This window comes from Rhinolophus hipposideros, assembly GCF_964194185.1.
Source record: "Rhinolophus hipposideros genome assembly, chromosome: 12".
In the NCBI taxonomy this organism is placed as follows: Eukaryota; Metazoa; Chordata; class Mammalia; order Chiroptera; family Rhinolophidae; genus Rhinolophus; species Rhinolophus hipposideros.
The window spans coordinates 71,323,642-71,346,504 of record NC_138058.1 but is presented as its reverse complement, the minus strand read 5'-3'; the positions used below and the strand labels follow the sequence as shown (position 1 = coordinate 71,346,504).

Here is a 22,863-nt window from a genome sequence, read left to right as displayed (position 1 = left end):
ATTCTAACTTAATTCAAAACTTCATTTTTCTGAATGTTTTACATAAATGGGGACTGCCCATAAATTGGAAGCCTGCTGCTATATTTCATGTCTTAATGGACATTTTGTGAGGACTTAGAAACAACACTAAAAACCTTGAGCTAATTGCATAACCAGTTCTATTTCCTAATAATCTGATGGCCCAAAGACAACGTGTTGGGCATAAAATGCAGTTCTCAATTGACAACCCATTGTTTTTCATCCTTCTGTATAAATTCGCTTTGCTTTTCATACATGCAGCTGGACGCATTTTAAAATCTGTGCTGGCAGGCATCCAGATGGCGTCTGTGAATCACAAATTTACAGCAAGGAAGACAGCAGGGTCATCCCTTCATAACATTAACTTACTGGCTAAACATCAGACTGAATTTAGGATGTGGACACTAATTTCATACATTTGTTGGCATTATCCAAAATATTGTTTTATTCTTTAATGGGAAAAAGCCATTAATATTCAAAAGAATGAATCACATAAAAAACATATCTAAGAAACAGCCTCCGAGAACACTCAAGCAGCAGTCAGCGGGAAGGAAAAGCGTTGACAGCCCATCAGTTTTCTTCAAAATATTACCTGACAGAATACAACCCAATTTACTGGCTACAATTCATAGAATTTTTCATTGTTTTCTTGAGATGCAAAAGTTCACTGTTGCAGTGTTTTCAAATGACCAATCAAGTGCTACTTCTTGGTTCACAAGGCCACTGGTAGATTCATTTGATTGTAAAGAATGTTCCTTCACTGCTGGTTAAATCCGCTCCCAAGAAAAGTGGAGTCTGCCGAGCCTCTCACAGCTCGTCCTTCTCTAAGTCGTCCAGCTCCACGTCGCTGAGATCAATGTCATCTTCCACAGGAAGCTGTGAACAGAACGGCCATTAGGCCTTGCAGGCAAGTTATCGCAGACCCAGATAGGGCGACCCTGCAAGTTCAGCTGCTCACTTCACAGACGTGCGAATTTCTCGAGGGACCCCAGATTACAGACCAGTTTTTGCCCAAGGCAGGTCTATAGATGTTTGAAAAGGTGAGCATTTAAATGAAACATTTTACTGACAGCTATGGGGCAGAAGTGTACTGCAACAAATGCTAATTGCAAAGCCACAATGTTCCATTTCTGTAAGGTGAAGTAAATGAATCCCAGGTTAAATGTTCACTTTGGGGTAATAACCAGGAAAGTGACTTCATTATTGACATTTATCTTGGCTGTCTCTGTCAGGAATACCAAATGCCATGGAGCACTAACTAATGGGGAAGATGGGATGAAAAGTACTGAGAAAAAGAACTTCTTGGAAGGCTCACAAGGTTGTTATTTCTGGTGTCATGCCAAGGTTAGGTCCACAGGAAAGGATTTAGTTTACAAGCAGCGAAGTGCCCAGGGCTCGGGAAGATAGAAAGGATGACGGAAGCTCGAAGCTCGGCTGAGTCCAGCGCACAGCCTGGGGCCCGGACTCACCTCGCCATCCTTGCCGTCCCAAGGCTCTGTGGTGCTGATGGCCGGGAAAGCCCCACCTCCCACAGGTGCCGTCGACCCACGCCCAAAAGACAGCTCCCTTGGGGGAAATAGCAAAACAAGGTTTGCATCAGACTGCTGGTGCGGGTGAAGAAAGAACTTGTAAAAGAATGACCGGCTCTCTACGTTTACATGGAGGCCTTTCTCGCCGCTTGCTCCTGAAAAACCTCATAAACACTATTACCTTTTCAATCAGGGACAATAATACAACCAGGCACAAAATTCTTAAGGCCTTGGCATCAGGTAAAGCCAGTTACTACCAATAATATTTAAAAATTGCAAATTCATTTCGCTAAAATGCAAATTAATTATGTGAAAACTATCAAAGTCAATAGCTTACGACCCGAGCAACGCTTTCTGAAAGACGGTATCTTAACTACTAAAATTCCATTCCTCTTCTCAGAAACCAAAGAGCGAACAGCACTTCAAACCAGACACTACAGGCCTCTCCATGATCCACAGAGGATGGTGGCCCTTCTCTCTCACACCTCAAGCTGGAAGGCAGACAAGTTATTCCGCGGAGCCGTGTGTTAGGTTTTGCTTTTGGCAGGTACTGACAGAGAACATTCACTGGAAAGGTGCCGAGGCACTCACTAGCCTGAGAACAAGGCCTCCTTAAAGGAGCCTCCAAATACCCTCTGGTAAAGGTTGTTTGGGACAAGAGTAAAAGAGGACAACCCAAGCGGGATATCAAGTTTCCTGTGTGTGTTTAACAAGTTATTTGCATGGTGGGAAAACTGGGTAATATGGCTACTTTGCATTTCTGACATTGTATATCAATGGTTCTTAAATGGGGGCAATTTTTGCCCCAGGGGACATTTGGCAACATCCAGAAACCTTTCTGATTGTCACACACTGTGTGTGTGGGGGTCTCCTGGGACCTGGGGGACCAGGGGTGCTGCTAAACATCCTACAGTGCCTTTGTCCTGTGCATTGTAGGATGTTGAGCAGCAAAGAATGATCTGGCCCCAAACACCAAGATTGCCAAGGTGGAGAAACTTTGATGTGAATGTATCAGTTACATTCAGAAAACAGGATAAATTTGTTTGAAAAATCCCCGTCACTGCCATTCACGGAACTATTACTTAGTGTAACCCAGGACAGGATGCTGACGACCAGCTGATGTCTGGGCAGGATTAACAAGTATTTGGCATAGTAAGCGCCTCACGCAGTCTGTCTAAAAGCCATGCTAGGATGGCTCAATTTACTAGGAAGGGGCCCAGACCAATCCAAGCTCTGGCTTAGGTGGGCAATACACACCCATGTGAACAATAACAAGAAAGCCAGTGGTTCTACTTCTCACTAGTTTTGTGTCCTTAATCAGGTTATTTACCATCTCTGACATCAGCCTCTTCATTGGTAAAATACCAGGATGTATCTGCTATTGGGACATTTGGTGAACGGCGACATTGCATAAAAACAAAAAGCTTCCTAGCTTCCTACTTCACGTCAGCAGTACGAGCCAACAGAACGATGAACGGAAAGATGCCAAACCGGTGGGATATAAAACTGAAAACAACTCAAGAACAAGACGAATAAATGGGAAACAAAAACTCATAGACACAGACAATAGTTCAGTGGTTACCAGAGGGTAAGGGGGGTGGGGGGAGGGAGGTGAAGGTAAAGGGGATCAAATATATGGTGATGGAAGGAGAACTGACTCTGGGTGGTGAACACACAATGGGATTTATAGATGATGTAATACAGAATTGTACACCTGAAATCTCTGTAACTTTACTAATAATTGTCACTCCAATAAACTTTAATAAAAAAGGGGGGGGATATGCGAAACCTCCCTTAAATAGGAACAAAATGCTGAGGGAACTGTGTTCATGGGGCAGAATTCAATAATTTAAAAACAAGTTTTTTAATAGTTCATGTCTGCTCCTCCCCTCTGCCACCATTGTCTTGTTTGGCCTAAACGCTCACATATCTCTTCTAATTAAAGGAACCTGGAGAAACACGGCTGCTGCCTTCAAAGAAATGGAACAGCCGTGAACTGATATGAAGTCCAAGTCCTTTCTTCACTTTCAGGAGCGCAATGCACAAGTACATACTTTTATTTTTCTAGCCGCTACTTCCAGAGGAACACAATATGATACTTTCCAGGGAAGAAGCAGGAATCACTAATGTTGTCTTGGGTCGACCACAGTTTTTAATTGCTGCTCCTACTTATAAATTGTAAGAAGCCGTATGGACTGTGTGCAGTAGTCCGACTGCGACTGCGGCAGGTCTGAGCTTCTCGAGTCCGCACGCAGCGGATGCCTCACCAGCTCTCTCCAGGCCCACGCACGGCCCGTGGGTAGCAGTCTCCTCTTGGGCGAGGTGCAGGGCACACGCTTAGTCTTAGACAAGATTCCCGGGTGCCCAGAAACAAGTATACTGTCACATATGTTTCCTTCCCATTCCTCACCACATGGTAACCAGGTGGGTCGGACGTTTTCCACTACCCACAAGACACAAAGGTTAAGAACCAGGGGCTTGTATAATCTCAAGCACAAAAGTTAACTGTCTACGGTTTACAACATACTATTGTTCCCTGTACCTTTTCCATGAAGCATTTACCTCCTCTGAACTAAAAACAAACCAACTGGGAAAAGGAAAACGGTTGAAAATAAATGTGAATAAAATGAAAGCTAGGGTTAGAACTTGTAATTTCCAAGAAGTGAGCCCAAAGGCACAATCTCACTGTTACTTATTCTCACACATTTCCTAAGGCTTTCAGCATCAGAATTAGTACGTGAAAATCGATGAAGTTCATTTTATAAGTAGTATGCCACCAATATGCCACGTCCTGTTCAACAGGAAGCTTCCTGAGGGCAGAGAAGTCTTTCTGAATTAAAACAGTTCCAGAGAGAAGAATTCATTCATTCATAAAATACGTACCAAGAGCTTATTATCAGCCAGACTTTACAGTAGTGACTAGAGACAAAGTTCTGTGTAAAAGAGATTCACGCTCGTGGAACTCAGTTATGGGAAGAGAAATTACGCAAATCACCACACATTTGAGAAAAAGTACAAAGTCAATGCCTTGTGTCTGTCTAAAAGATGATTAAGTCAGTTTTAGGATGAGTTGAAGAGCAGAGCAGCATAGAGAGCTCTATAAATTGGATTCTGAGTTTGAGAACTTATCGTGTGGCTGCCCGTTACTACAGTCACTTAGTAAGTACACCTATTTTTAAATAACTGCATTCTCAAGCCAGTGCCCAGAAATGGAAACCATGTCATCAGTCAAGGATACAATGCATGCTTGGGTGGGAATGGGTGAGACAGGACTGCTTCACGCCCATTAGATCTTTATGAGAATTGGGAAGAGCCCAATGACAACTGCACAGAGTGACAGTAACCCAAGAACAGGAAAGCATCATTCTCTATGAAGAACACTTCCATGAAAAGGAGGAAAAAAGCACAGGAAGATGATTTAAAAGCTCAATTTTACAAACATCTAATTCTCCAGAATGTCAAATGCAAAATCATTCCATTTTTTGCCTGGTCTATATAAACCTAGTTTCAAACCAAAAACCACCAACAGAACCAAACAAACACCAAACAAAACAAGTCAAAAGAGCAAAAAGTTACCTGAGAAACTCGTTAATGCCCTGCTCACTGAAAGATCCTTTTAGAAGAGCAAATTTCATCTTGCGTGCATTAATGGCGGCCATGGCGGGGTATCCAAACCCTCCAATCCCCAAGGCGTTCTCAAGTTCAGACTGGGCTCCAGCTTCTGTCCACAGCCACCTAGAAAAGCAGATTTGTTTTCAGGGCAAAGATCCCTTTCAAATTATAATCTAAATAGTGGATTTTAATTTAAGAACAAAAGATTACACTTCAAATATTTTATGGAATGAAATAAAAACAAAGGTAAGTTTTAAAAAATAATGTATTCTAGATGTGTTAAGTAACTACAGTTCCTCTCCCTAAACCCTAACTCCAGGAGTCCCCAAAATGGATGGCTCTACCTATAAGACAGTTTGCCCGCAATCTCCAAAATACTGTCCACTAAACTTCATAAATTTTCTATCTTTGTTACCAATATAATTTAGGTTGTTATTCTTTAAAAAGTGTAATAACTACTTTTTAAAAAAATAATGGATATGTCATTATTCAATACATATAAAAATGCTCAACCAAATTTCTTAACTTCTGCAAAGGTGAAAATGAAGAACTTCAGAATGCAGCCTCTGGAGGCACACAATCAGTATTTGCTGAACTAACAGAGGAGGTACAAAGTCAATGAGATGGAAGCAGGGAACACGAGGTACCTGGGACCGCAATGAATGTTGAGGATGAGAAACAAAAAGGTAAATGGGAAGGAGACACAGGCACATGTTGCCTAAAAATTTGCCTAGAACGGTCACTCACTCAGAAGAAGGTAAAGAAACACGCCTCTATTTCTTCTTTCTTTATTCAAGGTCCTACAGGAATTCAGCTATGTGACTAAGTTTTTGCTTGCTAGCCTGGGATCCCAACCATCATTTAAAATACAATTCTTGATAAAAAGCACGCTGTACAAATAAGTGCTTTATAAACAAGAGACCTACATTACTTCTTTTCTTCCTAGGTGATAACTATTTTTATATCTTAAATAAAAAAATAAAACACCCCAAAGTGAACACAGGGGCCACACATTCTACAGAAAACAGAGGGAACTAGACACTTTCAAGAAGTACTATACCTTCCTACCCAAATGATACTGAGACAGTAAGTTCAATAACTTACCCCCACATTTTCTTTTTGTATTTTTCTGCCAATTTCAGAAGAACTTCCAAATAAGAATTTCTGCCTGCAGCTCCTGAATTAAACAGAAACAATTTTTAAAGATAAAAATAAAGGAGTCTGTAGCATTCTGATTTAGAAAGTGCTGCCAGGGCAGGCAGCCCAGAACAACGAATGGAAAGTGAGTTTCTTTCTGTCCATCGTACCGGTATCGAGAATATGGGGCAGCACCGCCACGACACAGAGCTGGTGTTCCTCACACGTCTTCTTGGCAACGTCCTCATTGATGATCTGTGGAACCCAGAAGATAAGGGACAGTTGGAAGGACACGTGACCCAAGGCCAAAGGTATGCTTGAAACAAACACTTAGCACCATCACTTTCCTTAAAGAGTAAACCAATTCCAGAGATGGGTAAGACTTCTCCCAAAGAACACTTCCTCATTTGAGTTCTAGAAACACCGCCAGTGATACCCTGTAAGATCTCCGTTAGTCATTCCTGAGCCATCTACCTGTGGTGGTGAGGCACTTGCATGTACACAGTCTCTGAAATTACAATGCCAGCGCAGCCTGGCTCTGACACTCGTTTAGATAGGTAGACAGACAGGCATGTTTACAAGTGTTATGCATTTATATAAATTTGAGGCTCCCTAGGCCTCAGTTTCTCCATGTGTAAAATGGAGATTAAAAACAGTATTTCCCTGTAAGTGTTCACATGGTAATTAAATGAGAAAAGCCACATGAAAGCACCAGAAGAGTGCCTGTTATGTGGTTAGGTGCTCAGTAAATGTTAGCTATTATTTTGAGAATGAAAAAAATGAAAGAATGTTCTATTTTTAAGAAGCTTAGGTACACTTTTGTTCAGAGTGCAATTACTTTAGTGCTAAAAGTTACAAAAAGCAGCCATTTATCAGACAGGTTCTGCCCATTTGAAACTACAACGACACTTTAAGGAGCATTTTAAAAGATCTTACTTTGAAAAGATAAAAAGTGTCAATACTGCTTTAATATCCGGACTGGAAATGTTTTCCTCACTTTGAATGACTGAAGTAGTTTACCTCAAGCAGCTCAGGAGGTGGGGCGTTATCAGAAAACAAATCGAGGGCCCGGGAGACGATGTCGGATCTTGTCCGCCCCCCGTCATAATCCAGAGGAGACTCGCCTTTCTGAAATATCTTGATTGTAGGAAATCCCCTAATCTATTTTTAAAAAATCAAATTAACATTTATAAGAAGGTGATCTTTATGGTTTCTAAAACTACCTCTAGGTAATTCAGTGTAACAACAATGTTCCCCAGCCTGCACAGACATCAAAGGGACGACACACAGAGGTCTGTCAGTCAGGGGGTTTTAACAGCCTCACTGCCAGGCTTGGCCAAATCTCATTCAAACCCTGGATATACACTTAATATATCTGCTCCAGAACAAATGGACCAACTTCAAAAGCCTTACGAACAACTTGTAAAAGATAAAGGATCACATTAAGCACACAGAAATAGTGAAATACTGGAAAGAAGCAAACATAGTCATGACTTCCAGACTTATTTGTTGTTAGATGTAATAAATTGACTTAATTTCTTCATTACAAAAAGGCTCAACACCTCCCCTCCTACTTCACAAGGAGGCCTGGTGTACTACTAGATGGAGTAACAGCTGAAAAATCTGTTTCACAAAGAAAAGAGCCTTGTAAACATACTCACGCCGTATCTGCCGGCTAGCATCTGATTCAACGTAGCGTCCACAGCCGCGAGCTTCACTTTTCCTTTTGTTTGTTCTTTTACCTCTGTAGCTGCAGCAGCCCATTCTGGCTCCAGGCTACAGGAAAACATTTTACCTCTTAGCACAAATACTTTAACTGATGTGTGCATTTCTGCCCAGCCCAGTTACATCACACTTGGAGAACATTTTCCAGTGTAGCTTTATGAAGGACATGATACTACCCTTCACTTTTGCTTCCCGGTCCTTTGTCACTCCTCCCAAATTTGCTAGCTCCCTGTTCATCTCTGAAAATATGACAGAGGAAACTCCTGGCACTAATGCCAATGTTTAACACTGATTCAGAGTCGGAGCTTCTTGGGAAGAGACATTGGCGAAATCTATGATCTGGATCACTTCTTTCAAAGGACCTCATTTATATGTGGAATCTTAAGAAACAAACAAAAAACCTCCCCCCAAACCAACCAAGCTCCTAGATACAGAGGACAAATTGTGGATTGCCAGAGGCAGGGGGTAGGGGTGGGCAAAATGGGTGATGAGGGTCAAAAAAAAAAAAAAAAAAAACACAAATAAAAACCCCACAGAGCTCAAAGAGAGCTAGATGAATGTATTAAAACCACCATGATTTTAAAAAGTACTTTCTACAAAGCACTTACTTTTTGCAGTGTCCACACCAAGGAGCATAAAACTCAACCATCCAGACATCTTCACTGTCAAGGACGTTCTTATCAAAGCTGTCATCAGTCAGCTCAATCACGTCTTTCTTACTTGAACTTTCACTTCTACCCTGTCATTGTGACATTAGACATTAAACTACGTGCCCAAAAAGAACACGGTTCCCTTTCTAAATATACATAAAACAAAAATTGCTTGTACATTTTAACAAAGTTTTTCTTTCAAATGAAAACTACTTTACGCAAATTGGGGACATGGTGCAATAGTATTATTTGTGCTTGGTAAACAGTATTTACTTTCAAACAATTACCAGTGCATTCAGTATAACACGTAACATGTATCTGAATTCTGTCACTATTTGTAAAGAGAAGCTTCAACGTGGCTTAAAGAATCACCTTAGTACACAGTATTCTAATTCAGACTTAAGCACAGTTGCTGGTTTATCCCAGAATGTTATACATAACGACAGTGACTACCTTTTCATAGCCTCTACCATTCAAGAAAGCTAAAAATAACATTTAATCCTTTTCCTTCTACAAATAATTTCCTTTAGTACTAAGCCTAAGAAACAGTCAGTATTGCTGTATTGCTTTCTGTTGCCTGGGCCAAAAGCCATGAAGGTAGGTGAGGCAACCGTGCTCATTAAATGGCTAAGTTTGAAATAAAAGGCAAGAGCACGAAATCTCTGGGTAATCTCTCAATCTGCATAAAAAAGCTAGTTTGACTGGTCTTGCATTAGAGTGAAGGGCTATTTTATCTAAGAATTTAACGCCTCTTCACAAGAACATAAGCATGTAACGGTTAAACATCACATTTCATAGCGGGGCATCTAATATACCAATCCATAGAACAGGAACTTCTTTCTCTTCTGCCCTATGCATTTATGTAGAACTTTCCATGGGTTTTGGGATGGCTGCCACAGACACAGGCCAAGAGGTCATCCCAAAGCTGATCTGCAGGAGAGCTGGCCTCTTTCTCTACACTTTGGAACACGGCCTGGAACTCCTTCTCCCTCTGCAGTCCAAACTCTTCTGTTTCAGCCCTGGGCCAAGGAAGCTTTTCTGGGGCCTGAGCTTGGCCTGCAGTTGTGGCGAGATGCCCTGAGAATGACTGGCTACGATGACGGTGATTCTGAGTAGGCCAACTGAGCAGGATGGCCGACTCCCTCTGGCATCAGGTGACCCAACCTTCTATTATTTTTAAATAGAAAGCTCACCCATTTAAAATACTTAAAAAACAAACAAAAAATCCACAACTATCTCCACAAGGGCTCCACCCTCGGGCTTCCCAGTCATCACGCACTACAAGCCGACACTAGGCAGCCTTACTTGTTTTCCAGAACTGTATCCCCCAGTCCTCCCGGCAAGGCGGTCTTTCACAAGCTGGCGCACAGCACTCAGGGCAGTGTCGACGATGGCTTCAGCAGTTCTGCCACCTACAGGCCGACAGAGGACAAGCAGCTGAATGGTGGTGGCTGGGCTGAGTGCCTACCAGACACCGACCGACTGAAGACCTGACCTTCGCGTATTTGTCAGCTTCACCTGATATTCTAACAGGTCTGTCCCTGCATGTTTAGGATCGAGCCAATTCCTCTCCATGCTGCACTGCTCTTGACACTTGGAAAACCAGTTCCTCTTGCTCAGTGTTAGGCTGTCAGTAACAAGCACTTCCTGTGCGTTTACTATGTATCCCATCTACTGGTGAGAGTATTCAAAATGTTTACCAAACAAGTAATATGTACAGAGAAGGATAAGACGCTTATTATCTAGTTAAGAAAGCAAGGGAAATTTCTAAATACAAAGCACCAAATGAGAAAATAGAAGAAGCTATTTCTATGAGACAATGGACAGAAAAGGTTGTGTAAGAAGTAGGATACAAGGCATCTGAAACCTAGTAACTGGACAGCAATCCAGGCTTCTTATTGCAATCTTGCTTAAAATGCTGTGATTTAGAGTGCTTAGGCTCCGTCGCTGAACCTACTCCTAATATAAACAACAAACCCTGTGTTAAGACTCAATGATGACAACAGCCTTTCGAAGTTGACCGAAACCTATGTGCTCAAGAAAAAGTCGGGGGGCTGTTAACTGACTCATGAGTATAAGGATTACATATGCCATGAGGGGATCTTCAGAGTTCAAATGCAAAACTCTAATAAAAATCTCTTCAGGAAGTTTCACTTTTTTAAAAAAAGTTTTCTAATCAAATTACCTAGGAAGCGAGAAAAACTGAGAACACCTCAGACCTGACATTAGAACCAAAACACAGTACAGCAACTTTGAGTATGTTCAGATCAGCTGGTACTGCAACCCTGGCTGAAGGTACCAAGTGTGTTACTTCCTGATACGGAAGCGCAACATAAAAACAGACTTCCGCTGCTTATCTACAGCAGGTGTCTCTGTTTTCTGAGCCACCGCTCCTTCCACCAATCTTTACCTGGAAATATACCAAGTTAAGGAATACACTAGCAAAAAAGACAGAGAGGATTTCCTCACTCTAGACCACGGGTCAGCAAATTATTACTGTATTTACAAAAACAGGCAATGGGCCAAATGCCAACCTCTATTCTAAACATTCAATTTTTATAAGTTAGCAGGACAAATTAATATTCTCAGAAAAATGGTCATTTCACGGAACTTCAGAGTTGGGGAGCCTAGAAGAAAAGGATGTGTCTAAGGCCTTCCTTATCTCCAGTATCTTGACCCCCAGCTGGGTGATGTACCAAGTACACTGGTATTTACCAAGTCATACGTTTTACATGTGCTATTTCAATGAAACTTCTAGTAGCCTGAAGTAGGTTTTCACATTCCCATTTTACGGAGAAGAAGCAGGTCCAGAGAGTTAAGTATTCCATTTAGCTATGAAGCCAGAGTGTGACAAGGCCAGCAATTAAAGCCAGGATGACTGTCATCAAAATTCACACTCTATAGATTCTGCAATCCCTTTGCGTTCCCTCTTCTGAGAATGTGTTTTCCATCAGCTGGATACAATGAAGCCACCAAGTACACATAATACAATAACACTTTGTTTTACCATGAGGCTGACTCTATCCCCCAACCCCATTACTTCACAAGCTTGTTTTTCTCACATAAAGCAAAACCTAAGATGTTTGACTCTACGTTTAGTCACCTCTATATCCCGTGTAACAAAATCTTTAAAAAGAATTTATCAAATGAACCATAATTTAAACTTTAAATATATTATACCCAATACTTTTTATCAGGACCATGAATAGGCCTCAACCTAGCAATTCTGATTATCTTAAATACGATGACCTGTTTGTGATACCTTAAATTAAGTAACAGGGCTAGTCTCTAAAAGAAAAGACAGACTAGGATAACATTTAGCCCTGAGAATCTGGAGCCAGAAATCTCTATTCAGTTGCCTCAGCGACTAACAGCAGATACAACTGAAGTACATGTCTACAAAACAGGGAGAACTTGTAGTACTTATTATCAGTGGTTTGGGACACTAAATAACAGCTTTCATACTGCATGTTACAAGGCATAAAGATTCATGGGCGAAACACTCCACAGTAATAGCAACACAGTTTAAATTGACTTTCAAATTACAGGGCCTTCTTTTTCCCACACTGCTATGCTAGACCGTTTTTCCTACAGTACAGGGAAGAGAGATCACAGCAAGAAAACATTTGTAAATCTTTACTAAATATTAAGTAACTAGCATTTTTTTTTTTTAAATTTTGAGAAAGCAGCACAAAACATGAGTACTCTATCACTGCTAAGGCCATGTAGGCCTACACTAGTATGAATGATAAAGAACTTGTACCCACACAGGAATCACTCTGTGCCATTTTAAAGCTAAGGAAATTAAGGCACAAAGAGGAAGAGGCTGGGAAACTTGCAGGTAGCAGGGCTTGTAAGTTATAGAATCTTAGTTCTCATCTAATTTTTCCCCACCTGCTCAAATGCAAAGTGCAACTAGGGGAAGGAGTAGTTAGTAAAGTCCTTACCCTGATAATCTTCTGGTCTGTTTTTGTTGGATCCAAAAATCTTGATGGTAGGGAATCCCTGTACCCCATACTGACCTCCGAGGGACTGGTGTTTATCTGCGTCAACTGCAGCTACTTTGACAACACCCTGTGGAAACAGGAAAGAAATATCTACTTTTCTTTCAACTGGAGCAGATGCCACAAGAACCTATCAGAGACAAGATAACGAAGGGCAGGGCTCGGCTTACAAACAGAACGAATGAGGGTTCAGTCTGGGAAACTGTTCCCAAGTGGAATGATGGGTAAAACGCAAGTTAGCCCCTGGAAGGGAACGCTGCAGCACTCAAGAATTAGCATGCCTGAGAAGTAATTATGTCATTTATCTGAGAAACAGAACTGACAAAGTCAACGTAAAAAGGTAAAACGCGTATTATCCCTTTGCTCCCTATATAATTTTGGCACCAGAACAAGGGTTTTGAGCTTTCATAGGCAAATTGGCTTACTATTGTACATTATATCCATTTGAATACTTATTTAAACATCCACGGGGGAATGCGGACATTTTAAAAACTTACTTTTAATGCAGTTGCTACTTTCTTCCATTCTGGTGTTAACCTTTGGCAGTGGCCACACCTTTTAGGGGACAAAAACACAAATAAGGCAATAGTTAATGTCTTTGGTCCCCAATTCAAAAATCAGCCAGCAGCAGTCTACTGAGGGGTACAGGCTTACAGGGAGGTAAGTATGGGCATCAATAAAACACGCTCTGTGACCTGAAGGAGCTTACCTCTTTTCATCTTGTAATCTAAAAACGTTTCTACATTACGACTCAACTACATTATATTCAGAGAGTTTAAACAAACGCTCATTCTAAACTCTATTATCTCAGCAAGAGCTTAGTGTATATCTGGTCAAGTTGTACCTCAACATGTGGTTTGAGTTGTAAGGCTGGGCAAAAATGCAGATTCTTGGGCCGTAAGCAATCAGAGCTCCTAGGGAAGAGGTTCAGGAACCTATAGTTTAATAAGTTCTGCTAGTGATTCTTAAACCTATTATGGTTTGATATTCCCTCATCTAGACCAACCTTTTCATTTTACAGACGAGATAATTGTGTCAGAGCCTCAATTTCAATGTGCTTTGGCTCCGGAGGCAGCTTATGGAGTTACAAATGCACACACAATCCCAAATTAGTACACTAACAAGTGGGAAAGCACGGGACCCAGGGTGGTGGTAAAAAAGCAGGAGCAAAGCAAACAGAGAGAAATAAGACCATGAGGAAAAACCACCTAATCTTTTAGAGACTAGTATTTGAAGAAGTTGTGAACCATAATATACCTAGAAAACTGCTTTTAAAAAATGATGATACACACACACAAGCCTGTGATGTTTGTGCCATTAGAGGGAACTATAGTCTTCATTTTCATTGTTTTATATGAAGGTACCACAGTTAGTCTATCCTTAGGTGATTTGGTTTTTAAAAACCAAGTAAATTCTCTTCTAATTAGGTCTCTCAGGACCACAGGAGCGGACGCCACGTGCCAGCACCCTGATGAGCACCTTTCACACAGGATTTCATTCCATCAGCACAGCCACGCCGAAGGCAGGCCTTGTTATTTTCATCTTCCAGATGACGACGCAGAGGCTGAGATGTGAAGCAACCTGCCCAGTATCACAATCATTCTGTGGTGGTGCTGACTGACCGATGACTCCCGAGTCCACATTTGGAATCTCTATGGAACATCACTTTAATCCAGTAATTCAAAAATCTTTCAAGGATAAGTCAGACAGAAAAAGCAGAGAACCCTATGATTTCACTGATATGTGGTATATAAACCAAAAACAACAAAAGAACAAGACAAACAAATGAGAAACAAAAACTCATAGACACAGACAATAGTTTAGTGGTTACAAGAGGGTAAGGGGGGTGGGGGGAGGGAGATGAGGGTAAAGGGGATCAAATATATGGTGATGGAAGGAGAACTGACTCTGGGTGGTGAACACACAATGGGATTTATAGATGCTGTAATACAGAATTGTACACCTGAAATCTATGTAACTTTACTAACAATTGTCACCCCAATAAATTTAATTAAAAAAATCTTTCAAGGAAATGTCCTGAAATGCTGCTTCTACATACTTATAGAGACTATGTTTTGGTGTTTAGGTGAGCTACTTAGAAGTCCAGGAGTCAAACTTTTACAGGACATTGTAACTCTTTAATTTCAGTTTATCATGAAAGGACTCAAATCAGAGATTATCAGAGTATATACTCCCTTCAATGTCAATGTTAAGCAGTGTAAAGACAGATCAAAATGCCACATAAATATACATACAGCATACCCTCTAACCCAAGGGTTCTTTACCTGAGGTCCACAGATCCCCCCTTCTCACCCCCCAAAGGGTTGTGGATAAAAATTTAGGGCCTCTGTGAATTTTGATGGCAACCGCCCCCTCTCTTTTCACTAACCTGTAACTGAAATTCAGCATTTTGTCAGTTATGAACATGAACGACCCACCACAGCTGGTTAGTGACTTGTGACTTTGTCCTAACCACCACTAGTGTACAGATATCTGCAAACATCATCCGGGCTCATCATACCTGAGAACTCAGGCAGCCGGCTGATGGATCTGCGGCTGGAGCCTGTCTTTACTGTCCTAGTGAAGGAGGACTACACGATGACAGAGGATTTAGTTGAATGTTTTCATTGTTATTTTAATATTTTAGGTTTCCTTTGTGATCCTGTGTGCTTTATTTGATGCCTATAACCTTTCTTCTAGGAAGGGATTCACAGCCTTCACCAAGCTGCCGACGTCCAAGCACAAAGAGGGTAAAAGCATCTGCGCTGATCTGACATTGTGGGACCCAGAGAGCATGAAGCACAGCTCTGCCAGTGCGACAGTCAGTCAATGACCGGATCCAGACCCCGCCTTCTGGATCGCAGTCTGGTTGTTTTGGAACGAGGCACACTCTCGTATATCACAGCTCCCAAAAACAAGGTAAATCACTCATGCCATAAACGATAAAGATCAAACTTGTAAAAACTGCACACAAAAGCATTCAACAATATAAGTGTACAATTACTATCTGTGCGTTTACTAATACAAATGAACTAAGTAAGCCATACAGAATTCTCATTTGGATTTAACAACCGAAAAACATGTAGGAGCTTTTAAAAAAATAATAACGGCATTAAAATGAACAGTATCCACACGTGGCAACATCAACTTTTAAAACAGAGGGTTTTTGTCTTAATTTGCTACATTGAGCATTAAGTGAAATAATCCATGAGGCCTGCCATTGTTTCCAAAACTCAGTTTCATGGTCTTCCGGGAAGGAAAATTAAAGGAATAAAGGAAAACCTTTCATCAGGAATACCCTAAAATGCACCCACTCAGGTAAGAAGTTGACTGACTGCCCTACAAGCTTCGAAGGCACAGCTCATACCTAAAAGGACCACGTGGAGCTCAGGTCACCCCACAGTTCATCCGCACAGACCACAGCTGGCTGGAGCTCGAGTCCCCTCGCAGGGCACCTGTGCCTGTTCGTATACTGCACTGAGAGTCTCGTGCTTATTTTGCACCATTTCCATTGCTCTGTCTCTATATGTCTATTTGTTGAGTTTCTGTTTTGTTTTGCTTGCATTTAATGTTTAACTACATACTGTGTTCTGACTACATATTATACAATTGTACACCATTAATTTTAATGGTAATTATATCTTTACCCCACAAGGGTTTTTTCCAACAATGAATGTAAGGCAAGAGAAGAATTTTTAAATGAAACCAGCTTTTCTAATTACATATTTCTGGAAGCAATCCTTTTCAACAAACAGAATGGAGTCGATCACTGGTTCATCCCTTTCCTTTGCCCAATCTTCTTTCTTCGTAAAATCAGTTTCCCATCCATCCCCATCTTACTTACATCATCTTTAAATTATAAGAGTTTTTTCTTTCTTTTTTCCTGCTTAGTTACTTCAACAATTTTTTTTCAATCAACTCAATTTCCATGGCCTTTAACAGACCACACTTTGTGGGGGCTTCCATTTCCCTCTCTACTTCTTTTAAACAAACAGTTAACTTGGCTGAATAAAATCACATTTTTATATAGTATCTTTCCTTATAAAGTACCATAAATAATCTACAACTGTTTTATAATACTTACCACGGAGCAAAGAATTCTACAAGCCACAAACTATCACTCTGAATAACTTCTTGGTTGAAATTTGATGGAGTTAATTCGATTACATCGTCGCTGGAGGAATACAGACCATTCACTGCTAGAAGGCACGTGCAGCTCACCAGACCTGGAGGAACCACGAAAACCACATCATTAACGGCAGGGTTCATGCTGACCGGAAACCCAGGTGACCAGGGTCTTCTTCAACTGACCGAGGCCCTTCAAACAATACAGGGAGACGGCCTGGGTCAGGTCCCGGGGCCCCTGAAATTTTACTCCCACTGGTGCAGTGCCAAGCAAGGGGACAGACAGTCCACACTCTCATCTCTTGAGCTGCACTGGAAAAAGATTTAAATATTATTCTTAGTGTTTTTCATGTATTAATACCTTCCTTCTCTACAAACACACTATGAGGTAGTACTATTATTGCCATTTTATGGGCAAGGACACTGAAAAATTGGGAAGTTATGTCTAGCCTTGTGACCTTGGGTAATCCCTACAGTATTTATTTCTTGTGTTATTCAGTTACAATATTAGCACACTATCTTTATTAAAGCTTTTTTTTAAAGGGAAACATCATTATTTGTCTCTCCTCCTAGACTGGGACTCTCTCAAGGGCAACGATCGCTTTCACAAATATTTTTATTTCTGCTCACACTGCAATGGCAGGTCAGCAGGCACACAATGCTGGATGAGCTTACAGAGTTTTCATGTGAATAATGTTATAAAGGGAAGACTGTCTATTGTATTATTAATGACACAGTTTAGCTGCACTGTAGGCCAAGTACACTTCTGTTGGCCACTCTGGGAACTTAAATGCAGTTTATAACAACTACATAGGCAAACAAGTTCTAAATTAACTTATGAATATTTTAAGAATTCAAAAGCCCTTTGAATTGGTAATGCTATCAAAATTTCACCTCCTTCATTTAAGTTTATGTATTTCTTTATGTTTTTTTAATTGCATTGCCTAATTCCACTAGAAAAATGCTAAATAATGAAATGTTCTTGACTACCAGGAATATCTTTCCACTTGCATGATGCTTGGCTTTTGGGTTGAAACAGATAAATTTTATGATATTAAAGAAATTTCCATTATTGTCTTTTCAGCATCCATGATGATTACATAATTTCTTTGTTTTAATCTATCGATAAAAGAAATTATAAGAATGACCTGTATCGTAAGGTAGTATGTGTGTATATGTCATCTTCATCGCATTTTCATACGCTTACTTTGTAAACAGCATTTGAAAGATTTCAAATGGAACTGTTTTTGAATAACCCAATGGTAAATTTCTTCTGGAAGGAATGCACAACATTAACTGTTTTATTGCTAAATACTCTACCTGAGACTTACACAGTGCTTTCAATTTTCAAATCACTTTCAAATACATTAGATCACTTGATTTTTCACAGCAATACTAACTAGAGAGCAGGAATCATCCCCATTTTGTAAATAAGGAAGCAAAGGCAGTGAGATCCAGCGGCCCACCTATGACCACCCCTGTAAGCGGCAGAGCAGCTCTGACTTGTATTCCAAGTTTTTCCCATTAAACCATGTTGTGTTTTTAGTGCTAAGGATAAAAAGATTCAGTGTGCCAGGGCATGAATAAACAATTACATTGTTTAAGAATACTGCATTTGAATTAGAGAGAATGCTAATGTGGGAATTTCTGAAATAAAACTGCAGGCTTTACTAATGGTGATGTGAAGCCACTAAAGGGGTATCATGTGGGCGTGGGGCGGGTATGATCAGATCTGCTTCCTAGAAAGAGTATTCTGGCTGCAGTGTGGACAGTGGATGGGGCACTTATCAGGAGAACAGTGTATACACCAACGGAAAGATGGGATGGGCAACAGTAACAAATGCTACTGGGAGGTCAGGTTGGAAAGACCGAAAACTGTGCATTGGATATCATGACGAGATCATTGGGGGTCCTTGGTGGCTGTGGAGCAGGAGTGAAAACAAGCAGCAGATGGTCTACATGAGGGAAAAAGTTGGTGAAAACAATACAGACAACTCTTTAAACAAGTTTCATTATAAAAGGCAGGAGAATGCAAGCAAATGTGGGGTAGAAAGATGGTTTCTTTTTAAAGATGGGAATGAACTGAGCATGAAGGAAAGAAATGTGTGGAGTGGGAGAGGCTAAAGCTGAAGTACAGGGAATCAGGGAACAAAATAAAATGCCCAGAGTGAGGAGGAGGGGAGGGAACCCAGAGTCAGTGAGGGGGTAGCCATGATCCGATGACCTCCTCTTCCATTTCAAGAAGTGGGAAAGGGTGCGTGTGGATGGAGGTCAGGCCAACCAAAGTGGGGCTGCCTCGATAACTTCTACCCAATACGGTAGCCATTAGCCACAGGTGGCTACCCCCCACTGACGTGCTGTAGGTGTGAAAAGCACACTGAATTTCAAACTTGGTAGGAAAGAAAAAGTAAACTATCTCATTAATATTTTTGATATTGATTACATGCTGAAATGGTATTTTTAGATATATTGAGTGAATAAATATATATTAAAATGAATTTCACTCACTTCTTTTTGCCTTTTTAAATATGGCTACTAGAAAAATTAAATTACCTAAATTTGCATTACATTTTTAGTGTATGATACGCCTCAATAATCTTTTCATTGCTGCAGGAAAAGTTAAATAGAGTTCGATATATTTAAAGAAGCAAGTAAATTAAGAACCTAAGCAGAGACAGTCCTAATTCTGAATAAGCACGAAAGTAAGATTGGTCCTGGATAATCCTCTATGGAGATCTACTACATTTAAAGGAGTTTGCCTTTTTGTTTTTCTGTAAAAATGAACATGCAACAATACTTGTTCAATACATCGAGTTCATTGTGAAATTTTCAAAACAGGCAAAGCAAAAGAAAAGCCATCAAGAGTCCCAACTAGAACTATTCATATTTGGGTGAATATTCTTACTGACATCTCCATACAACAGAGGCCTAAAATTTTACATGATTCTTGCTATACATTCCCTGCTGTAACTTTTTGTTACTCAAAATAAGTTACAGACATTTTCTGCATAAGTAATCATGGATTACTTATTACCCCCATGTAATCATTTTTAGTGGCTATATCATGTAGCCAAATCCACTACTGACTGAATCTGATTGTTTCACATTTCTCACTATTAACAAGCTAATCCTAAAAATTCTTATTACTTCCCCCTCCCCTCAAATGAACATCATTATTTAAGAGAAAATTTTACAAGGGGTGCTGGGGTTATGGCTAACATTTTGATGTATTTACTTGTCCAACTACCCTCCAGAAACTGACATCTTCACTAAGAGTATCACTTCTATGACACTATGTACCAGGCATTGTTCTAAATGTTTAACATACATTAACTCATTTAAGAACTGTGTGGTATGTACTATCATGCCCATTTTTAGGTCAGAAAATGGAGACACAGAAGGGTAACCTGCCCAACGCCTCGTAATTAGAAAAGAGATCGGACACGGTTATGGAACCCAAACTTTTAAGCCAAGGTCTGGAGACTGCAGAAGTAGAATGCCAAGGAGGGTCATTAGGGAGATCACTGTGGCAGGAGAATTAGGTTCCTTTCCTTCTCTCGCCAATCAGAACAGCAATAAAGAATGTACCCTCCTCGTCAGGCTGGAGTCACCAGAGAGAAGGGCCAGGACTTTTACTTCAGGAATGTGCTTCCTTTCCAGACCAACGTGGTCGTGATCACTGACACTCAGTGTAACGTGGACTTGGGCTCTGTGTTTTTCCAGTAATAGCGTTGGACTTTTGTCTTTAACTTTTGCCTGGTGCTCACAAGAGCCTTCCCTCCTTACAAATGGCCATCCGATGGAAATGTCTTGATGATAACGGTTTGAGACCTAAATTCCTGAAAAGGCGGTGCGACTTAGTGTAAAGTTAGCAGGACTCAAACCTAATACTCAGAAAAACAGATAAAAAGGTGTATAATTCCAACAGCAAAAATACAGGCAGTACCTACCCCACAGAAACCCTCCAGAAAACAAAGACTCCTGGGCCCTCGTAAGACAAACGAGGTCAGTGCTGACCCATAACGTTGTCTGTTCCTCCCACTGACCTCGCGGCCCAGTCCCTGGTGCTGAGGACAACGGGGCCGGACCTCCGAGTCTGCACGAGAGTCTGCACGGAGCAGACGGTGCTGCCACCCGTGTCTGGCCGCGATCGCCCCCTAGGTAAGGGGCTGTGAACCCGCGTCGGGAGCGTGGCGGTCCCACAGCCGCCGGCGCGAGTGCTCGGCCCCAGAGCGGTCATCCGGACAGCAGGGGGCTCCCCGCGGCCGACCACGTGGATGCAGTGACTAACCGACGGAATCACAGGCTCGCAGCTTAGTCTGAACTCACTTGCGGGCGACGTTAAAACCGACTGAGATCGTTCTCCCGCCTGTTCCCTCCGCGATCACACGGCGAGTGTCTCGTTCACCCCCGTTAGCCCCGCGTCAGGTCACGAACCCTCGGGACAACCCGACGGAGGCGCAGCCCGGCGCGGAGAAGGACCCTCCGGCCGCACTAGTCACGTCGGGGCGAGAGGCGGGGGCCCCACGCCGGGCCCGGATCCCGAGTGGGGTCAAGACGTGGCGCGCGGGCTGGGACGCTCCGGAGCCGGAGAGGGCGGCCGCCCCGCCGCGGCCCACGGCGCTCTCCACCCACCCACTCAGGTCAGCGGAGCCGGGCTCCGCTCGCGAGCCCCACCGACGGTGCCCCCGCGTGTCCCGACCCGCCTCCGAAGGCACGGCTCCCCTCCCAAGGCCACGCCACTCCACGTTTGCTCAAAGCAGGACTCCCACAAAGCACGTGGGGGGGCAAGGCGCGGCGCGAGCGGCGCGGGGCTCGCGTGTGCACACGGGCTCGGAGGCAGCGCAGGAGCCCGCGGCCCGGCCTCCGCCCCACGCCGCGCCGCCCCACGCGCCCCGCGCCGCCACCAGGCCCCGGCCCGGGCTCAGGGCGCTCCCCGCCCCGCCGCGCTGGCGCACACGCCGCCCTCGGGCCGCGCCGCAGGAGCCCCGCCAAGGCGCCTCGCCTCCCACGCGCCCCAAGTCCCGCAGGGCCTCGCACCCGTGTCCCGGCGCCCGCGCGGGGCTTCCGGCCAGGGCCCCCCCGCCCCCAGGGCGCCCCGACGCCCCCAGTGTTTCCCCGCCGCCCGGGGCTCTCCCATCGTCCCCCGGGCTCCAGAGTCTTTCCGTCCCGCGTCCCCTCGGGGGCCAGGCCTGAGACCCCCTCCCCCGCGCGGGCCCGGCCGAGGCCACGCGCCCGTCAGCTCCCCCAGGTGCGGATCGCCGTGGGGCTTCGGGCCTTCCCGGCCTCCCCGCAGGACAGGGCACGAGGACGCCCGCGCCTACCGAGCACCAGACGAGCCATGCCGAGCGCCCCGGTCGCCGCGCAGTCCCGCCGCCGCCTCAGCCCTGCCGCGCCGCGCCCCCGTCGCTCCACGTCCCGCCCTCGGCTCGCTAGGCCGGCGCGGGGCGGCGCGGCGGGGGCGGGCCGGAAGGCGCTCGCCAAGCCGTGGCCGCGCCTCATTGGTCCCTGAAGGCTTCGCTGATTCTTCTAGCCAATGGGTGGCGGCCGAGTAGAGGTTACCGGTTTGGTTTTTTTTTAACGGGGGCGGGGCGAGCGGCGGTAGGTGGGACTTGACGGGGGCGGGCTCGCCAACCTCTCTCCTTCCCCGTGGCCTTCTACCCTGGACAGCCCTTGTGGGCTTTGGGTCCTGTTTACCTTAGAGTCCAGTGTTTGGTTTTCCTTACCTCTTGGGTCCTATTCTCTCTTTACCACCACCTTGCCTCTAACCATTACCCATCCAGCCCGCATTCATCCCTTGCTTCACCCCACCCTTCTCCTCCTTGTGTCCCTGGAGGATAACTTGCTTTGAGCCCTCAGTGCATCTAGGACCTTATTTAATAACATTAATTTTTCTTGTTCCCGGATGAGTATTCAGTCAAAAAACACTTGCTGAGCACATGCTATGTGTAACATCATTCACCAAGTTTTTGTTGTTGTTGAATTACTTTAAAAGCTCCCATGTCCAGGGCACCTGACCGTGCAAAGCTTTCCATAGACAGGACTGGGTTTTGCGTGGAACCC

At 43.3% G+C, this 22,863-nt stretch overlaps 1 protein-coding gene across 2 annotated transcripts; it reads right to left on the bottom strand.

Moving 5' to 3' along the window:
* Nucleotides 1-435: 435 nt before the first annotated feature.
* On the bottom strand, nucleotides 436-22,252 carry PDIA6 (protein disulfide isomerase family A member 6). Of its 2 annotated transcripts, XM_081069535.1 has the most exons (13): nucleotides 22,125-22,252; nucleotides 16,760-16,901; nucleotides 13,173-13,230; nucleotides 12,619-12,745; nucleotides 9,977-10,083; nucleotides 8,630-8,760; nucleotides 7,958-8,072; nucleotides 7,317-7,457; nucleotides 6,467-6,551; nucleotides 6,264-6,336; nucleotides 5,124-5,282; nucleotides 1,488-1,584; nucleotides 436-894 (listed from the first exon to the last, which is right to left on the bottom strand). In XM_081069535.1, exons 1-13 carry the CDS (start codon nucleotides 22,141-22,143, stop codon nucleotides 826-828), a joined length of 1,323 nt encoding a protein of 440 aa, XP_080925661.1. In that variant the 5' UTR covers nucleotides 22,144-22,252; the 3' UTR covers nucleotides 436-825. The 2 variants fall into 2 exon arrangements, with proteins under 2 accessions (XP_080925661.1, XP_080925662.1); XM_081069536.1 differs by lacking the exon at nucleotides 1,488-1,584.
* Nucleotides 22,253-22,863: the final 611 nt, after the last annotated feature.

What these genes read in the sequence shown, in the direction of transcription:
- PDIA6 (XM_081069535.1), bottom strand. An exon ending in CAGACCAGAAGATTATCAGG is followed by an intron (nt 10,084 to 12,618) that starts GTAAGGACTTTA and finishes GTCGGCCTGTAG; the next exon opens with GTGGCAGAACTGCTGAAGCC. An exon ending in GGCATTAACGAGTTTCTCAG is followed by an intron (nt 1,585 to 5,123) that starts GTAACTTTTTGC and finishes ATTTCCCCCAAG; the next exon opens with GGAGCTGTCTTTTGGGCGTG.